At 44.2% G+C, this 17594-nt stretch overlaps 1 protein-coding gene across 1 annotated transcript in view; it reads left to right on the top strand.

Moving 5' to 3' along the window:
* IDH3G (isocitrate dehydrogenase (NAD(+)) 3 non-catalytic subunit gamma) overlaps positions 1-17594 on the top strand; it is a 122961-nt gene that overhangs the window by 39499 nt on the left and 65868 nt on the right. Inside the window, exons 6-8 of the mRNA XM_069645383.1 lie at positions 14101-14203; positions 14747-14893; positions 15145-15239. Of these exons, the coding sequence (XP_069501484.1) occupies positions 14101-14203; positions 14747-14893; positions 15145-15239 (345 nt within the window). The remainder of the gene's footprint in view (positions 1-14100; positions 14204-14746; positions 14894-15144; positions 15240-17594) is intronic.

Here is a 17594-nt window from a genome sequence, read left to right as displayed (position 1 = left end):
TGTTCATCGTGCTAAAGAGACACGAGCACAGACCAAAGCATCCACAAGGGAATTAGTGAACACAGGGTCTTGCCGCATCAAGACAATATCCAGCAATGGTTCAGTGCTCAGAGGATCACAGTTTACCTCCCAGGCCTAACCCTTAAGCTCACAGGGAAACCACTTGTGAACGGGAGCAAGATATGAAGTGGCCTGCTGCCGAGAGACCAGCAGTAACCAATGCAGGATCAGCATGAGATCCAAGATGTCTGACAACCCACTTGAGGCTTCAGTCAGAAAAACAGTGCAGACCAACCAGAAACCGCTTTGAAGATCATTTAAGATTCAGAGTTTGCAATAGAATTTGTGGAGGTACAAATTTGAGAGAGTGGAACAACCTGAGACAGGGGGAATAGTAAGAGGAGAAGGTGGAAAGTTGAAAGACCTAAGAAGGGAGAGTAAGCAGTGTGGAAGGAAGAGGAGATAAAAGGGGAGGGGAAGAGGGCCCTCTTGTTGCAGGCATCAAAGAGGAGACTAGAAGAGACAAGAAAGGGGAAACATGGAGAGAGAGAACAGGAGGATGAGAAAAGGGTCTAGAGGTATCCCTGTAAGGGGCACCTGGCCACCCAGTGCTGGCTGGGTATTTGGCAGAGTGGGAGGCCAGTACAATGGGTCTCACACCAAACACCCTTGGTCTCTGCACGATCTGACAAAGCCTTACCCAAGCATGGCACTCTGTGAAGCAAGGCAGGGTCTCATGTTCCTGGAAGGTGGAAGGATCCACCTAGAAATCCAGAATCTTAGCTAAGATGACGGCCAAGAAAAGCATCAACCAAACGAAGAAAGAAGTGCAGGGTAAACTTAAAACTCCATGACTATAAGTGATTTCCATGTGATTGTGAGGAGGTGGAGCCCAAGGGATAATGAGATATTGAATATGGTCCTAAACTGGAATTGCTCTTTTGATTACCTAATTACCCCTCGTTCATTTACCCTGTCCATCCCGAGTCTTTGGTCTACTTGTACCCTATTGTGAGTCTTACATTGTCGGAGCCCTTGGCCATGAAAAGTAATGCTCTATTGGACTGTATATTCTCTACCCGAATACTATCCTGAGAGAAAGCTGCGATTATTTGAACACAGTTGCAAATAGATGTTCAGAGGCAATCCTGAGGAAATCATTTTTGCCTAGGTTTGAGAAGGTGACTCCCTGCCCAGAAGAGCGGGTTGCCAGTGCCTGCCTTAACCATTTGTTTCTTTTTTTGCATGTTATTGTTACAACTACTCCTTATGTTGCCTTCCTTCTTCACTCAACCTCTCTTTTGATCTTTTCTGTTTCGCTTCCTTCACTGCCCTATCCTCCTCTCATGTTGATTGTCATTCCTTTCTATCGCTGCTGTTCTCTCTCCTCTTTCCTCCCACTGTTTGCTGTGTTCCTCTTCTCCTTCCGCCTCTTGTGCATTCTCTCCTCTACTTCTGTCACTCTTCTATCCCGTCCCTGTCTCGCTTTTTCCCCTCCTATCCTGTGCGCTCCACTTTCTCCCTGTCTTCCTTCCCACTGCCCCCAACCCTTCATTTGTTCCTTCATCCCCCTGCCACAGCCTCGGATCACTTCCCCCATAGCAAATCCTAGCAGCTGAGAAGCTCCCATCTAGAACCTCCACATTAATTTGGGGCTGTTGGATTGCAGGGGGTGGTGGAGTGTGACAGTGGCCTGCTTTGGTGGTAAGAATGCCCACCCCCTGTAAATACGAGATAAATACAGATTAAAATAATCTTCCACTTTGAGTAAGACATGCTTCCTGTCTTTGTTCGTTTTCTAAAATATGCTCCTTCCGTGACACTGAAACCCCATCACACCGGGCATATGTGGTTTCATTAGGGAGCAGTAGCACTTGCCGTCTGTTGATGCTGTGGGATTTTCACCCTGCCCAGCCTTGCTGCTGAGCCGGCCGAGCGGGCATTCCCCATAGTTTGAAAACCTCTGATGTACAGTATGTTTATGATTGAGGCCTTGGAGGGGGCAGCCTTTTACCGATGGAGAAATGGCACTTGGTGACCCATGACTGCATGATACTGTTTCAGGCACTAGAAAGAACAGATAGTGCAGACCCCATTAGCATCTCTGTGTCCAGTCAAGTCTTTGTGTGGAAATAAAATAGAAAGAACTGTCACCCCAGTGTTGAGATATTAGTTACTGAGCCCTGTCTGAATAAACCCATGGCAAACTACTTTACAAAATCGTGAACTCGCATCGCTGCTAAAGAAAAAACCACCATGGACATATCTAACCTGTACAACTATCAACCCATTTATGACATACAATTGGCCTCCTAACCATAGCAAAGACATTACTATTTTACACGAGTCATTTGTGTTTCAGGCCGGCTAGGGGAAAAGGATCAGTTAACATTAGACCTCCTAAGAGTTCCTGGTTCTCCCTCAGTGGCAGAAAGCATTTGCATATAAAAAGATCAATCACCTTAAAAATATCACTTTGCTTTCTCTCTGGAAGGTTGCATTCTTGGGGGCTGGCCTTTGAGCAGCCACGTCTTTCTTCAGAGTGACACTTGCTGTATGGGCGTGCTGCAGTGAAGACAGTTGTTGTTTGTAGGATACTGGTTGCAAGAAGGGAGTTTTCTAATAAATCAGTTATCTTGTTGCTTTAGTAAGTAATTGGTGGGGAGTGGGGCCAGACATATGTACTGGCCGGCATTCTGCACACGCTTTCTATGCAGAATGCCGGCAGTTGAAGCGTGTCTTATTTCTGGTCATGGTTTTCATCCTCCTGTCCATTTCCCCTATCGTCTTTGTACCACAACTCCTTTGCACACAAGTAAACCGCTTCAGATTAGGTATAGAAGAATTTGTATCTTTTCCCAGGACACCTCGCTTTCTTTCCTGGCTTGTACGGATTAGGTAGGACAGTGTCTGTTTCTAACCCTATGTTTCCTGAGTCCATGGCTTAAGTTGAAAGCAACCCTCTTCTTGCCCATGGTCTATTCCTATCCAATGGCAATTTGCACTACCTCTAAATGCAGGCTGAGTTGCAGAAACTGGGTGTAGTGATATTTCAAGATGTCTCGTGCTGACTGCAGAGCTGCAGCATGTCTGCCCTACCTTTTTGTTTTAAGCATTGACAATCCTTGCCATGGTGGGTGCACAACTTCTCCTTCATCTGGGTCTTCTCCAATAGGTGACAAAGCTTGTATATAGTACACCTGTTTAGAGCACCACAAACCACGGCTAGTTTAATAAGCCTGATGATTGTAGCTTTCAGTTGCCCCTCATTTGTAATATTTAGCCTTCACTGTAGTCGAAAGATGAATAGGGTAGCCACTTGGCTTCCGCTAATTGATATTGCACGTGTCTTAGACTTTAGTTATACAAATGACTGGAAATAGATGGGGGGTGTCTATTTTATGTGACCCAAGGCTACAATTCCCAAAAAGCCTTGGTTTAATAAATGAACACCCTCTAATAGGGGATGTTTTGGTGACACTGAGCCATCTAATCGCCTAAATAGTCCTCTTCTGCAATGCATTTGTGGAGAAAAACAATATCTGGTCCATCGTAGACCCTCACCAATTACCCATTACCTGTTCCACTAACCTAATGTACAAGTTGCTGAGACCTGACAAAGTGTATGCATTCACTTATTGCTCTGTTGCTGTCTTTCCTGTCTCTAGCCTCTTATGTAGATGATTATCGTTCATTGAAGGGTTGCCAGATGATCCGTGGATGCCAGGCAGTTATGCAGACAAGCAGCTGTTAGGCAGAGAGCAGAGCCATACAGTGGAAGGATCAGGTAGGAGGGACCTACTACAGCCTTACAGGGATTTGGCTTCTGAAGAAAGCACAGCGACCTTTAACTCTGTGTTAAACCATTGTCAATTACAATTTATTTTTAGGAAGAATAAAGAGTTCACCTAATGAATTATGGCGAAGAGAGTGTATTCTAGAGTTTTCAGCTGAAAATGAAGTTCAAAACTGACAGATCCCAGCAGTCGGTTGTTAGCAGCAGCACCCCATCAAGTGAGACAGGAAAAGGAGTTGAGGGTGAGCCTCCCAGAAACGCACTTTCTATGTAGTTGATTGCTTGAATGTCCCTAGTTACATTTGTGCTCAGAACTATAAATGTAGTTTTTAAAAACTGCAGTCGGCCACAAACCTCTTTGTGCTCTCGTGGTTAGAGCAGTCAACTGGTTTGACTGCCAGTGGGATGTACATACATGACCTAATCTACAGGGCGCGATTTCAGACATATGCTATCATTTTGGGAATCAGAGTGGAGTGTGCCTTGAGCAAATGTTTATGAAAGATGTCCCTGCCACAGTGGTCTAACTAGGACCAATGACTAGGTAGGTTAGCTTTTTTTCAAACAAAGTAATTAAAATATTTCAATGATTTATTATTACTATTCTTCTGTAAAAGGGGAGCTTTCTTTCAGCAAATGTGCATATCAGACTGATGAAGAAAAATGCTGGTAGGTGTAACCAAATCGAGATATGGCAATGTATACTCTGCTGAATGAATTTCGGAGTAATTACAGATAAATGCATTGGATTTTTTTTTCTGTGGTGCCAGAGTGCTGTACATCGTAAGATGAGAGAGCACACCCAGGCACAATTGGTTTGAATAAAGTGTTAAAGGTAGCTTCCTCCAGTCAAACACTAGTTCCAATGTGTATCTAAAGAATGTAAAATAGGTATGAAAAGTTCTCAAGTCAGAACATTTCAGTCAGCCAGATCCAAAGACAGCACCTGCAGATCAGTGACAATTGCTGGTAGAAGTTCAGAAGTACAATTGCAAGACCCTGTGGAGTTTGTCAAATGTAGTTAAGTGGCTGTGACGGATCTGGGTTCTAATACTAAGAAAAAGAATCACGATGCCGAAAAAAACATTTCTTTAATCAATTCTGCAAATGCCTTTTTATTTTTTTCCACTTTTTCCCATTTTAAATGCGAGGGGATATATTTTCTTTGCTAGGTTTTGATAGTGTGATCTTTTTCCAGAACTGTGTCTGGGGATACAAACTGCACAATTTAATTATTCTGCAGGATGTTACATCAATCTTGAACTTTATTTAAAAACAGGAAGTCAAAAATACCAGAAAAATTGCATGCAAACTAGCAACTTTTTTCAATTAATAGTGGACAAGCTATTTGATTGAAGAGGTGCGGTCAGGAGCATCAACATTGAGGACATCCATGTGAAAATCTGCAAAACAGATTTTTGTATAACCCTCTGTTGCGAGATCTACAACTATTGAGCAAAAAGTTGGGGCAGCCCAAAAAGAGGCCTGAGACTCCCCAAAAATGGGGACCCTGCCTTAAAACTGATTAAAAAGAGATTAGAACAGACTATAAAAAGACATGGAAAGTGCTGCATTCTGTACCTAATGCTACTGCGCCATCAAAGCAGTACACTCATTATGGGTTTTGCCACAATGTTACCGGATAGTACAGTGGCACTCCTGTTGTATAAAGTAACCCTACAGACGACTTGGTACACTTTAGTCAGTTTCATTGATACATATTCTGATTTCTTCCGGGAAGTCATGTTGACAAAGATCTATATGATATGCTATGGCATTTATATTGCGCCTATACACAAGTGTTTGAAGGCGCGACAAGGCAAGGGAGGGGAAACAGAGGGAAGACAGACAGCGATCCTACTAGGCCAGGTGACATTGATATCGCGCAAGTGCAGGGTGGAAGAGAAGGGGGAAAACGTGCAGGGGGATGGGGCAGGGGCAGTGCAGTACATAGGATAACAGTAAATAAATAAGACGATAAATAAAAGTGCGGCCAGCTGGTGGCAAGGGTTAGAACAGACATCAGGGTCAAGTGCTAGTAGGGGCTGTAGGGATACAGAAACAGCCCCCATATGCAAGGGTTGCCAGGGGGCAGTGCAGGCGTGCAACTGGCGGGGAGGGGACCTGGGCCCGAGATCAGAGGGTAGCCAGGTAACCAGTGCAGTTTTAGATTCACCCAGGAGATCGCAGGGGAGAGAAGGAGAGCAAGCAGAAACAAAGAGGAAGGTCTTGAGGTGCTTCCGGAACCACAGATGGTTCTCCTCAAGTTTCAGAGAGGCAAGGAGGCTGTTCCAGAGGGAGGTCCAAGCAGAAGAAAGAGATCTACCACCAACTCGCTGCTTGGAGAAGCGACTGACCCTGAGGGAGATGGAGGTGGATGAGCGAAGAGCTCGAGAGGGAAGATATTTAGGAAGAGTGAGTTGAAGGTATTGAGGTCCCAGGCCCCAGAAGTCCTTGTGGACTATGCAGAGTTTTTTTAACTTAATCCTCGCCGCCACTGGGAGCCAGTGAAAAGATTTCAGTGCTGGAGAGATACGGTCCCTGGGCTTGAAGCCAAAGACAAGTCTCGCAGTCCTGTTTTGGATGAGTTGCAGAGCGTGGAGGAAGGAAGATTTAGAAAGAGGCTGTTGCAGTAGTCCAGCCTAGAGAGAACTAGAGCTCTGGAGACGGTGAGCGTCTGGGGGAAGGAGAGGAAAGGAAGAATACCTCCTGAGGAGGTGCAGCTGGTAGTGTGACTTCTTAGAGACGTCTGAAATGTGAGGAGAGAAGGAAAGTGTGGAGTCGAAGATGACTTAGAGGTTTTTAGCCTCACAGGTGGGAGCAGTAACAGGGCCAAGAGGCCGGCCTGAGAATAACAGGAGAGGAGGGAGCAGGTGTGCCGATTAGGAGAATCTCGGTCTTACTGGCATTAAGGCAGAGATCATTGGCGGCAGACCACTCCTGGATGGCAGACAGTCGGAGATGAGAGAAGGAGAAGAGGTGGCGGAAGGGAGCCTGAAAATGAGTTGCATGGCACACGCATAGCACTGAAAGTTGGGGCAGAGAGCGGCAATGTAGTGGGCAAGAAGTGCCAGGTATTGGTTGAACAGCCAGGGAGAGAAGTTAGACCCCTGGGGAACACCACCGGTAGAGATGGAGGAGAGGAAGGGCTCAAGTTGGACCTGGGAGGGTCGATCGGAGAGGAAGATCAGCCAAGCCAGGGCCTGATCGGTGATACCCAGGTTATCACAGAGACGGTTGAGCAGGATGGCATGTTTGACCGTGTCAAAGGCAGAAGAGGGATCAATTAAGATGAGGGCACAGGGGATGTTGGGATCAAGGTTGGAGAGCAGGTCTTCATGGATGTTCAGGAGAGCAGTTTCCGTGCTTCTGGCAGCTCTGAAGCCAGACTGATGGTCATGGAGCCAACCAAGAGATTCAGTGTGAAGATTAAGCTGGGAGATGGCCAGCTTTTCCAGGAGTTTGCCCAGGAAAGGAGTGATGGAGATTGGGCAATAGTTAGCCGGGCAGGAAGGGTTTACAGAGGGTTTCTTAAGAAGAGTGTGCACAAGGGAGTGCTTCAGGGGGGAGAGGAAGACTCCAGTGGCGAAGGAGTGGTGGCAGAAGTCAGCCAGAGCAGGAGTCAGGGTGTTGATGTGGTCCTTGATGGTTTTAGAGGAACACGGGTGAACCTGTTTGAGACTTTTATAGATCGGACTTGCCTAGAAACCTCGTCTGGGGATAACGGGGGAAAGGCAGAGAAGGAGAGAGGAGAGTTGGCCGAAGAAGAGCCAAAGGAAGAGCCGGAGGGAGAAGAGGGAGGAGGGGGAGAGGAAAAGGGAACTGGGCACTATACCGTGCCTAGTGCACAGATCTGTGTCACTTAGTGAAGATTTTGCTTGTTTGGCTAATTTATGAAGCTCAGTGTGAGTGTGGATTTTGTATGCAAAACCCAATTTAAAAACAGAAGTACTTTAATGGTTCCACTCTCCAGAACCGCTTCTGTGCTGCCCTTTGTTGAACTGTTAATCTTTGAGCCCCATGCTGCATTCCAGAAAATTATGGGCAATTTGGCATAGTTACTTTGGGTGGTGACCAGAACTGCAGGGAATTTTAAGTGGGTTTGGATAAATCTGTAGCTTCATTGTAATGTTTGAAAAGTCTGTCTACCTGGACTAGTTTCTTTGCATTTACCATGTAAGGAAGAAAGTCCCCTTTTTATCATTTTATTTAGATACTCTTATCTTTTCGATTCTCTTTTAATGTATTAATTACTTTTTTCTGAAGTGTAACCCATCTAGGTCACTGGGGACACACTTCATATGTATCGGGCCCTTTAGCAACCCTTCTGGATCCAAAAGGTGGGGCTTCTACCAATGCAGTCCTTTGTCTCCCTGGGTTAGTATCCTTACCCAGACAGTAGTACTGGTCCTGTTTGATGGCAGTGTACTTTAAAATAGCTTATGAGTTAATTGTAGTGATTTTAGCACACGGGAAGCCTTTTCAACCTGCAAGTTCCAAAATGCAGGCTTTGGTTTTTTCATATCTAATTACTAGGCAACTGTTTCCATGGAGTGTCTTTGGGTGTCATTGGGGTGTCATTGGATGAAGATCGTGCATGACCATGCAGTGTCATTTTCCTGATCTGAGCTCTAATCGGGAAGTTACAAGAGAAATGTGCGCAGGGGTTACTGGATGTGATTGTGTGGGTGGCTGACTGGGATTTCTCTGGAATCTACAGTCCCTGAGTTTGCCTGTGCGGATGTTTGTGTGTGGTAGCCAGCAGGGGTTGGCTGTCCACCAGAGTTTGACTGGCGCATGTGTGTTTATGATTGGTGGTTAAGGTTATCCTATTTCTCTGGTTTGACCCAAAAGCTGACACTATACACCACAAACATTTGCAACTGCTTCATCGTGCAGCATCAAAGAGAGACCACTCGCCCGGTGACAACTGTGAAAACGCTCTGAACCAGCGTCTTTTAGGACCCTGAAAATCTGATTGTGAAGCGGTCTCTCTTTACTGGTCTAAAGGAACAATATTCTGCCCTTCTTTTCTCTGTTCCATTGGGGATAACTGGATCCCTTCTTCAGGATGTGTTTTTTGTGGCTCTTCAGTTCTCTGGACTTGCCAGTGCTGCTTGACTTCTGAAACCCTCTATTGCACCCTCCTACATCCTGGCTTGGCTGTCACTTCTGTCAAACCCTTTACTTGATGATTCATCTGTTTAGCATGACCCTACAACCGTCCTCCTGTTGTGGAGAACTCCAGTGATGTGTCCTGCTGCACTTCTTCGGAAGTGCCCCCGGTGACCTTTAGGCCAAAGCGCCAACGTTGCCAGATTTCACAATTACTGTAGCTAAGTTGCAGTTCCAGAGCCTGCACTTCTTCACAGGGTAAAAATAAAACATTTTTATTAAGTTTAAAAAAGAAAAAGATCACCCGTAGGCTAACGGTAGGAATCAATTAGCTACAATTAATAACCTTCACCCATCTCCCAGTTGGCAATTCATCTGAGGATGCACAAATAAGGGTGTCCCTCATACCGCAGCTTGCCATCCAGTTCTGGGGACTTCTGCTGTAGACCTTGTTTCCCGGGCATTCAAACTGCAGCCATCCCAGCTGCTATGCCAAGAGCTCCGCTCTTCAGGCTCTTTACTGGAACATCTTCATGTTATTTTCTTCATCTGGACCTTCTGTTGGGGCTCCTCTGACTCACCTGTGAAGGTTTGTTACATTCTTCCTTGTCTGAAGGGTTCCCATCGGAGCTAACCCATCCACAACCAAACCATGCCCTCCCCCTGCTTGGGAGGTAATCACTCGTCTCTTCAAGCCCCCGTAATGGGTTTTTGGTGAGTGCAATTCTTGTGCTGGGCTACCTGCCGAGTCCTCTGATCGCAATTGAATTCTTCTTTGCGGTGAAACTGCCCTCATCCTCTTCCTTACCTCTATAGAATAACATTGCACTATTGTTTTCCGATGGGCCTATAGCCTTCATTTATATTGAATTATTTTTAATTTTGCATTCGTTTATAGTGGAGTCCTGGCCCGAAGGCAGAGGAAACACTACAACAATTACCAAAATGATGATTATACAGATTGTAAAAAAAATATTTCTTATGATTTGCTCTTGTAGGTTTCAAAAGTACCATCGCAAAAATAAAATGAAAAATTCAGGAAAACAATAATAAAGGGCATTATGGTTAAGCCAGGTGCAATTCAGTACACGTAACTTAAGATCTTTCTTAAATTGAACTAATATTGGAAGGAGACAAATTGCAAATGGAGGGGCATTGCAGGCGTGGGGAGCTGCTGCTGCTGATCACGTCTGTGCTGAAAATGGAGTATGCCTAAAAAAGGGAATAAATACGCAGAAGAGGTCAATGCTCCTTGTAAGCAGAGATTCAATGGAAAGCGCTTAGTTTGTCTGGAGGATTTGCTGGTTGTCCCAGTATTGTTGCTTTGTAAGTAATATGGGCAGATCTTGAACAGTTATCTAAGGTAAATAGCGAGAGGGATGATGTGTTTAAACTTTCCTGCACCAATGATGAAACTTGCAGCCGGCAACAAAAAGGGTCTTCAGCTGCTCTAGACGGAAGACCTGAAGGCCCACGAACATGGCATTACCACAGCCCAGACCAGATAGAAAGGAAGTCTGGATGGTGGTAGAAAAGTCTGAGGGAGGACTAAAAGATTTAAAGTAAAGGCAACTAAAAAAAGAGTATTGTAACACACAAGAAATATTTGACTGTAAGTTTAGATTGCAAAATCTTTGGGTTTTACTCTCGATTCCACCAGTGTTGGTGCGATTCAGAGTGAAGAGTGGGGGCAAACCTCTTTTAAAAAGGTGCTGGGGAAGATGAAGCAGGTGAAACCAAAATAAAAAGCCATCTTGGAAGCCGTCCTATTCAAAGAGGGTAGAGACCTCCAGTCCTCAATGACATTGACTGTCCCTGAGTTGGGGGTCTAATCCATGGACAACACCCCAAAGTAGATATGGGTGTCCTCGGCATACTAATGAACATAGAGGCTGAACCGAGATACTAGTTTGCCCAGAGGTTCCAGTAGCTGTTAGATGGGCTTGAGTCCTGTGGAACACCACATTTCATGAGACAGGAGTATTACCTGGCTGATGATGCCTCCTGAACAAACTGGAAGCGATTTGTGCAGAAAGGAGGAGACGTAGGCGAGGCGCAACCCCTCACTCTCCCCAACCCCCCCAAAACCCATGCAACAGTATAGAATGTTCATTTAAAACTCAATGGCTGACCGTACCAAAGTCTCAAACTCTGCTGGAATCCAGCAGAATTAGTAGACAGACCTCTAAGGAATACAGATGTATAGTTCCATAAAAGAGTGATTTGGTAATCAATAGGATAACTAAATGGCTGCATTCTTTTCAAACTATTTTCACAGGAAAGGGAAGTGCGACATAGTTGGAAATGGGCCTGATCAAATAAACGGTTAGCGGATCATCAGAAAAAATAAGCTTTTGTGGATGACTGGTTAGTGAAACTGCTTCAGATGGAAGTGAAACATATCCCAAATTATCACAGAATGATGAATACGTGGGAAAACTGGAGTGATGGAGTTCCTTAGAGGTAATTCTATCTTGACTGCTGTGAATTCTGGTAGCAAAGTAAGAATAAAGCAACATAGTTCCGTTGTGAAATGCAGTAGGAATAGGATTAACACAATGGCCTTGAAAGGTTTAATGCAAATTAATTGCACTAATGATTTGAGTATGAAAATGAGCATATTGATATCAATTGTACAGGATGAACAGAGGGTAGAACTGTGACTTGGCCAAAGTTGGTTGGCTTGCCCCTCTGTTTTTCAATGCCCTGTATATGTTCTTTTTTTAACCTTAGTTGTGAAGACTCACTGGGCAGAAGGGGACGTGTTTTGACTTACACTGGCCTTTTGAAGTGCAATCTGGTCAGCCAAATGGAATGTGGTATTTCATAGCTGGAGTGCTGGCATCGGTAGAAAGAAGCTGTGGCACAGGCGGAAGAAAAAGATTTGGCCAAAGAAACAGGAGTCTCCTTTTAAAAGGCGCAAATAAATAGATTGATTTGGTTACTGAAACAGAAGAAGAAGAAAGGGATGAAAGAAGAGAACAATGAGTAACCGTTATTAAAAAGTTATAAAAATGAATTGGGTTTTTCAATATCTTTAAGACTTCCTAAACGGATCTAGAAACCTCTGTAACTGGGGTAGAAGTGAGCTGCTTGCCAAGTCCCCTGCCTAGAAAGCAGTAACCGCACAATACCTGCACGTCCATCCTTGCATCAACTTTCCATGAAGCAAACTATATCTTTCAAGATGCTGCATATGAATTGCAAAACACAGCAGTCACGTAGCCTTCGGTGTCTGAGCAAACCAGTTTTGTACTAGACTGATACCATGATTTGAAATCCATAAATGAGAGGTCAAATCACGCAGTCTGCCTTCAAGCAAAGTGGTTCTCAGATGCAAGACCTGGGATATACTGGACTGGGAGACATGGAGCAATCTGGCTGGGTCCTGCAATGAGACATAGGCAGGACATCTACAAGTTCTGGATGGAGTTGAAAACCTTTTCTTTTCGCATTCCAATATGGCACAAGAAACCATAGCTACACATTGACTATTGTGTGTAATTGTAAAAGCATGTGGGACCGCATTATCTGACTAATTACTTCGCAAGTATAATACTCCTTTCACCTTCTGGCCACCTGTGGCTGACAGTCCTGACGCTGACGATATGATTAACAGATGAATCAACCCACTGTACTGCAGCCGTCTCACCCTGGTATCCAGTCATAATATGGCAGTGACAAAGATGCCAGACTCTTCTGCCCGCCCACTGATTACCGTAATGTCAGTGTATGCAACAGGAGCAGGAAAATAGTGCAGTGATAAACAAGTTTAGAGTGAAGCTATGAATTGAGAACATGTGCAGGATGGCACACGTTTGGATGACTGTCTTTAAAATCTGTAATGCAAGTGCCTCATTTCACAATATTTGGAATCCCTGTTTAGAACTGTAGGGCTCTGTTACATAGACCTGTATAGGTGTACCAAGATTATGCAAATGTGTTATGAGCCAACCTTGAGTTTATATTATGTGTAGTGTATATACCATTTGCATTGTTTGATCCTTAAGCAGTGCGTGTCATCGGGAACCTTTGCACTGGTTGGTGATGCCCCCTTTATAAGGGTTTGTGACCAATCTGAAACTTTTTGGTGACAATATTTTCACATTTTTGAGGTAGTACTGGATTTTTACCTTGTAATGTAATACATATATGAGGCTTGTTTGAGGGCATTCTGTGTGGGAGATGTGTTCATCTTTAGAGACCTACATTTATGAATGTTTGCTTGTGAAGTGTTCACTTATGCAACTTACTGGTCATTAATGTAATATTGTAATTATTTAAGAGACATTGTTCAAAAGATTGCTGCTATGGAAGGGTGACCTCGCAGCAGGGCTCCATCTGATCTCCTTGTCCATGTTGAGCTAGCCAGTATGTCCTGTGAATTTTTGGTACATACTTGTATGGGTTTTTCCTTGAATACGGGCTGTCCGGGTACATGCCTGAAAGAATTCATTTCTAAGAGGCTTTCAGATTCCAGCCGCTCTACTGGTCAGAGCACATAATGCTTTTGTCATAAAATGTCCACTCTTTCATTTTAGGAGCAAGAAAGACATTGGGTGAGCTTGGCCACCTGTGAACAAAATGCGAAATTACATATAGAGAGTATAGCCAAAGTTCAGAACAGGATGTAAAAGTTATACAATGCTGAGACCAAAAACGTTAGTCGGTAGAGAGGGGTAGTGGTACTGTGCAATGGTTGAAGGGGTGTGGAGTAGTCATTGAGGTGGGGGAATAGTGGCAAATGAAAAAAGGAAAATGTGTGTGCGCTGCTGAATCTGTGATGCGATTGTATATGCATTAAGGTTGCTGTGGCAAAAAAAATCAGTAGGCAGCACGGGCTGGTTGATAAGAGTATTGAACAGCTGTCATCTGGGTTGAGGAAAATGAGTAAAGAAAACATAACCCCCTTCTCACCTCTACCCACTTGGGATTATCAAAATAGATGCCGATAGGTGATCATGAAACTTAATGAGTAAAATGTGCGGACGGCAAAAAGGGGGAAGAGGAATCTAAGCTGAGTGTGCCCATAAATCTGTTAGGAGACTGGTGCCCCCTCTAGAAGCGAGTAGAGTAGACATGACAAGGGATTTTGTGCTGTGTGTGGGATGGCCATTGGGGGGATGGAGAGAGCTAATACTGATTTGAAGCATCTTGAGACCTATGGTTACACCCTTTTCTCCTTACAGGAAGCTGGGCGATGGACTGTTTATTGAATGCTGCAAGGAAGTTGCATCTGGCTATCCAGACATCATCTTCGAAAGCATGATCGTGGACAACACCACCATGCAGGTAAAATTTGGGGGCCATTGTTGGGTGCTCTTCCACCTCGACGTCATGTGACCCCATCCCTTCCATTCTCCATCTTTCCACTCTCATTCTGAGCATGCAAACAGTTAGTATGCCCATTATGGCTGTCCATTTTCATTGTAAGCTCTCTTGATGGCCCGAACCACAGCAGCCAGAGGACAAAGTGCAAAATCACAACAGCTGCATGGTGAATACTGACAGTTATCCCAGCATGCCTGGCCGCAGGAAGGATGGAAGTTTATTCCTCATCTCCTGTATATCAAAGGATCTCCAATTTTTTTCTGCAAAATTCTACTTGGATTGTTTTTCTCTTTCACCATTAGGCCTGTATATCCTGTTTGGCCATGTATGGTGAGGATGGCTTTTGTCAGGAACCTCATACAGTTATGTAGAGATGCTGGTCATGCCATGTGGCCAGTGCCATCTCTTGCATTGCCTTTTCCCCTTTGCTCTCATTGATTTATGCCTCTCTCCTTTCTGCTTTTTCCATGCTAATGCACTCTTCTCCTTTTTCTTTCCCTACAGCTCGTGTCGCGTCCCCAGCAGTTTGATGTCATGGTAATGCCAAACCTATATGGAAACATTGTGAACAACGTCTGTGCTGGATTAGTCGGGGGGCCGGGACTAGTTCCCGGAGCCAACTATGGCAGTGTTTATGCTGTCTTCGAAACGGTGAGATTTTGCTACTGAATTATTTTCTGGAAGGTGTGGGAGGTGTGAAATTAGATTACAGTCGCACAGTACAGGATTTTGGATCCTGGATGCTTATTTATAAATGCACATTCCACACTTTATGGGGGGTGGGTCTGGGGAGACGAGAGCAAGGGGGATGGATAGAGCGTGGTGGATGGAGGGAGTGCTTACATGAGAGTTCATGGATTCAATTGTGTTGTGTGCGTTTTTTTGTTTTTGTTTTTCTCCAGGCGACTAGGAACACTGGGAAGAGTATTGCCGGCAAGAATATTGCCAACCCCACAGCCACCTTGCTAGCCAGCTGTATGATGCTGGACCATCTCAAGTAGGTGCATTCTTGCTGGTCTCATTCCGGATAATCCTCTGCAATTGAGAGCCCCTCCTTAGTAGGTCCCCAGTCGAAAAGCATGGGTCTTCCTTATTTGAAAATCGCCACCTTACACTTTCACAGTCCACAAACGCCCTCCTCTGCAATCCACGGGCTCACGTATGCTTTTCTCTATATTGTTAAACACCCATTTTGGAGGTTCCACTGTAACTCCATCCCGGTTCCTCAGTCCAAATCCCTGTTCTCTTCACAATTCCAACTAACTTTTTTCTATTGTTCCAGGAACGCATTTCTGCAGTTAGATGACCTTGCACATACCTCCTAAAAATGTCATGGTTCTATCTCTATAGTTTCACATAATTTCTTAATCTGACATCCTGATCTCCCTCCTTCACGACTTATTGAAATTGCCTGCACTGTAGAGAGGCCCATAAAAAGAACATAGTTATAGAATGCTAATATTGGGCTCTCCTTGGGCTGCATTTCTCGCATTTGCAGAACTTCCCCAATATGTATGACCAACTGTATACATGCCTCATGTCATTCATGTGATGCTCAGCCAGTCCTATTTGTCTTTGCATTCTGACATTGCTAGCTCAGGATTTATAATGGGAAAAGCAAAATTACCGTTAGGGGTCTTTACGTCCCCTCGGGCACTTCAATTTACCCCAGCACCCACAAAGAGGGTTAAGGGTAAGGGGCACAGGTTGGCTATTGGTGGGAGGGATAGGTAAGGAGGTAATCCCCTGTCAATGAAGGAAAAACTGATGTGCCTTGGTTGGGGTTTTTACATCAGACCTCTAGTCCCACTATAGACACATAAATCAAAACACTAAAGGTCCTGGAATGGAAAGAAGAAAACCCCCAGAAAAAAAACAGGACTTAATGAGCACCCCCCAAATGACAAGGGGCATGTTGAGATGCATGCATCTGCCACACTCAATACAATGTTGTTCATGCCTACAGGCAGGTCCTTTAAATAAATGTTTGGCCCCGCTTCCCTGTGGTCAGTTAATTGCAATCACTTTCTTACTTTTTTCTCAAGCATTATTTCTGGGTGTGTCATTTTGTTTCCTTTGGGCATATATAAACCTTAGTTTATGGTTCCCTTTGCTGCGTGATATGTTCAACATGTTTTAACTCATGTTTCCTGTACAAAACCTATACAATGTGTTGTCTGCACCACATCATTGGCGCTTGTCTACACACAATGTGTACGCAAGAGGCACGTACTGCAGGCAGCAGTACATTACATGTATTTCCCATGCCACTGCTTGTCAAGCTTCTGCATTTCCTTTATATCCATTTTATAGCAAAGCTAAAAAAAGGGCCTATTCTCTTGTTCATGGTACAGTTTGTGTTTATTTAAGCAATCATGGTTCAGAATGTATGCAACATGATTTATTAAACCGAAACTCTACCACCAACTGCAATATTTTTTTTTACTATAGTGCAGTACATTTCATCTCAGACCTTAACGTGAGAGGGATTCAGTAACAGGTGCTGTAATTAAACCGCGGTGCCTTTCAGCAATGGCCCGAGAGCCGCCACCTCTTTGTCAAACCCCACAACCACCCTGTTGGCGTGGTCTCATCCTAGGTTAGAGGATTCTCATCCTCCGTACATGCACAAGCAAGTGCCTCCAGAAAGGGACATCTCCAAGCCCAAACCGAACATTCTTGGGTATCTCCATGCCGGAAAGTAGTAATGCCACAAGGCCGTTGTTTGTTTCTACGAAAAATGTTTTGCAACCCGTTTCTCACATATATTTGCGTTTCTCGTTGCTTTGTCAGGATTACTTTGTCTCTGAGTTTGATCTCCGACTCCTTAACTCCTTTATCAAAATTGCCCGGTCTCTAATTGGTTTCTCAGTCCCGAGTCTCCCATGGTTATCAGCCCTTCTCAGATTAATGTACTTTCAGGTTTATCTGCACTTTAGGGCCTTTCTAATCATTCCAGGCCTTCGAAGCCCATAGGGATGGACAAGTACCTCCCCCCTTTTTTAAATTTTGTTTATTCTTTCAAATGGATTGCACCTGAAATATCTATTGCTGATGAATCACAATACTACAGAGACATGGTTTAAAATATACAACTATAATAAAAACCACATTAAGTTTATTATGAATTGGTTTAACTAGCTATTTAAAAAGCTGGTATACTAATAGAATAATAAGAGCCTCGGACAGCAAGCAACAAACAGTAATGGAAATGAAAATGAGTTGGATGGATTCAAGTTACATTTATTAGTAATTGATACCTTCAAACAATCAATATAGATTGCATTTTCTATTTGGCTGGTACAGGCAGTGAAGTGGTGACTTATGATACATTCGGAGAAAGCAACACAGG

Source organism: Ambystoma mexicanum, chromosome 2p (genome assembly GCF_040938575.1).
Source record: "Ambystoma mexicanum isolate Mex_15411 chromosome 2p, UKY_AmexF1_1, whole genome shotgun sequence".
Lineage (NCBI taxonomy): Eukaryota > Metazoa > Chordata > Amphibia > Caudata > Ambystomatidae > Ambystoma > Ambystoma mexicanum.
The sequence above is the reverse complement of the archived record's forward strand: the minus strand, read 5'-3'. Positions and strand labels throughout refer to the sequence as shown.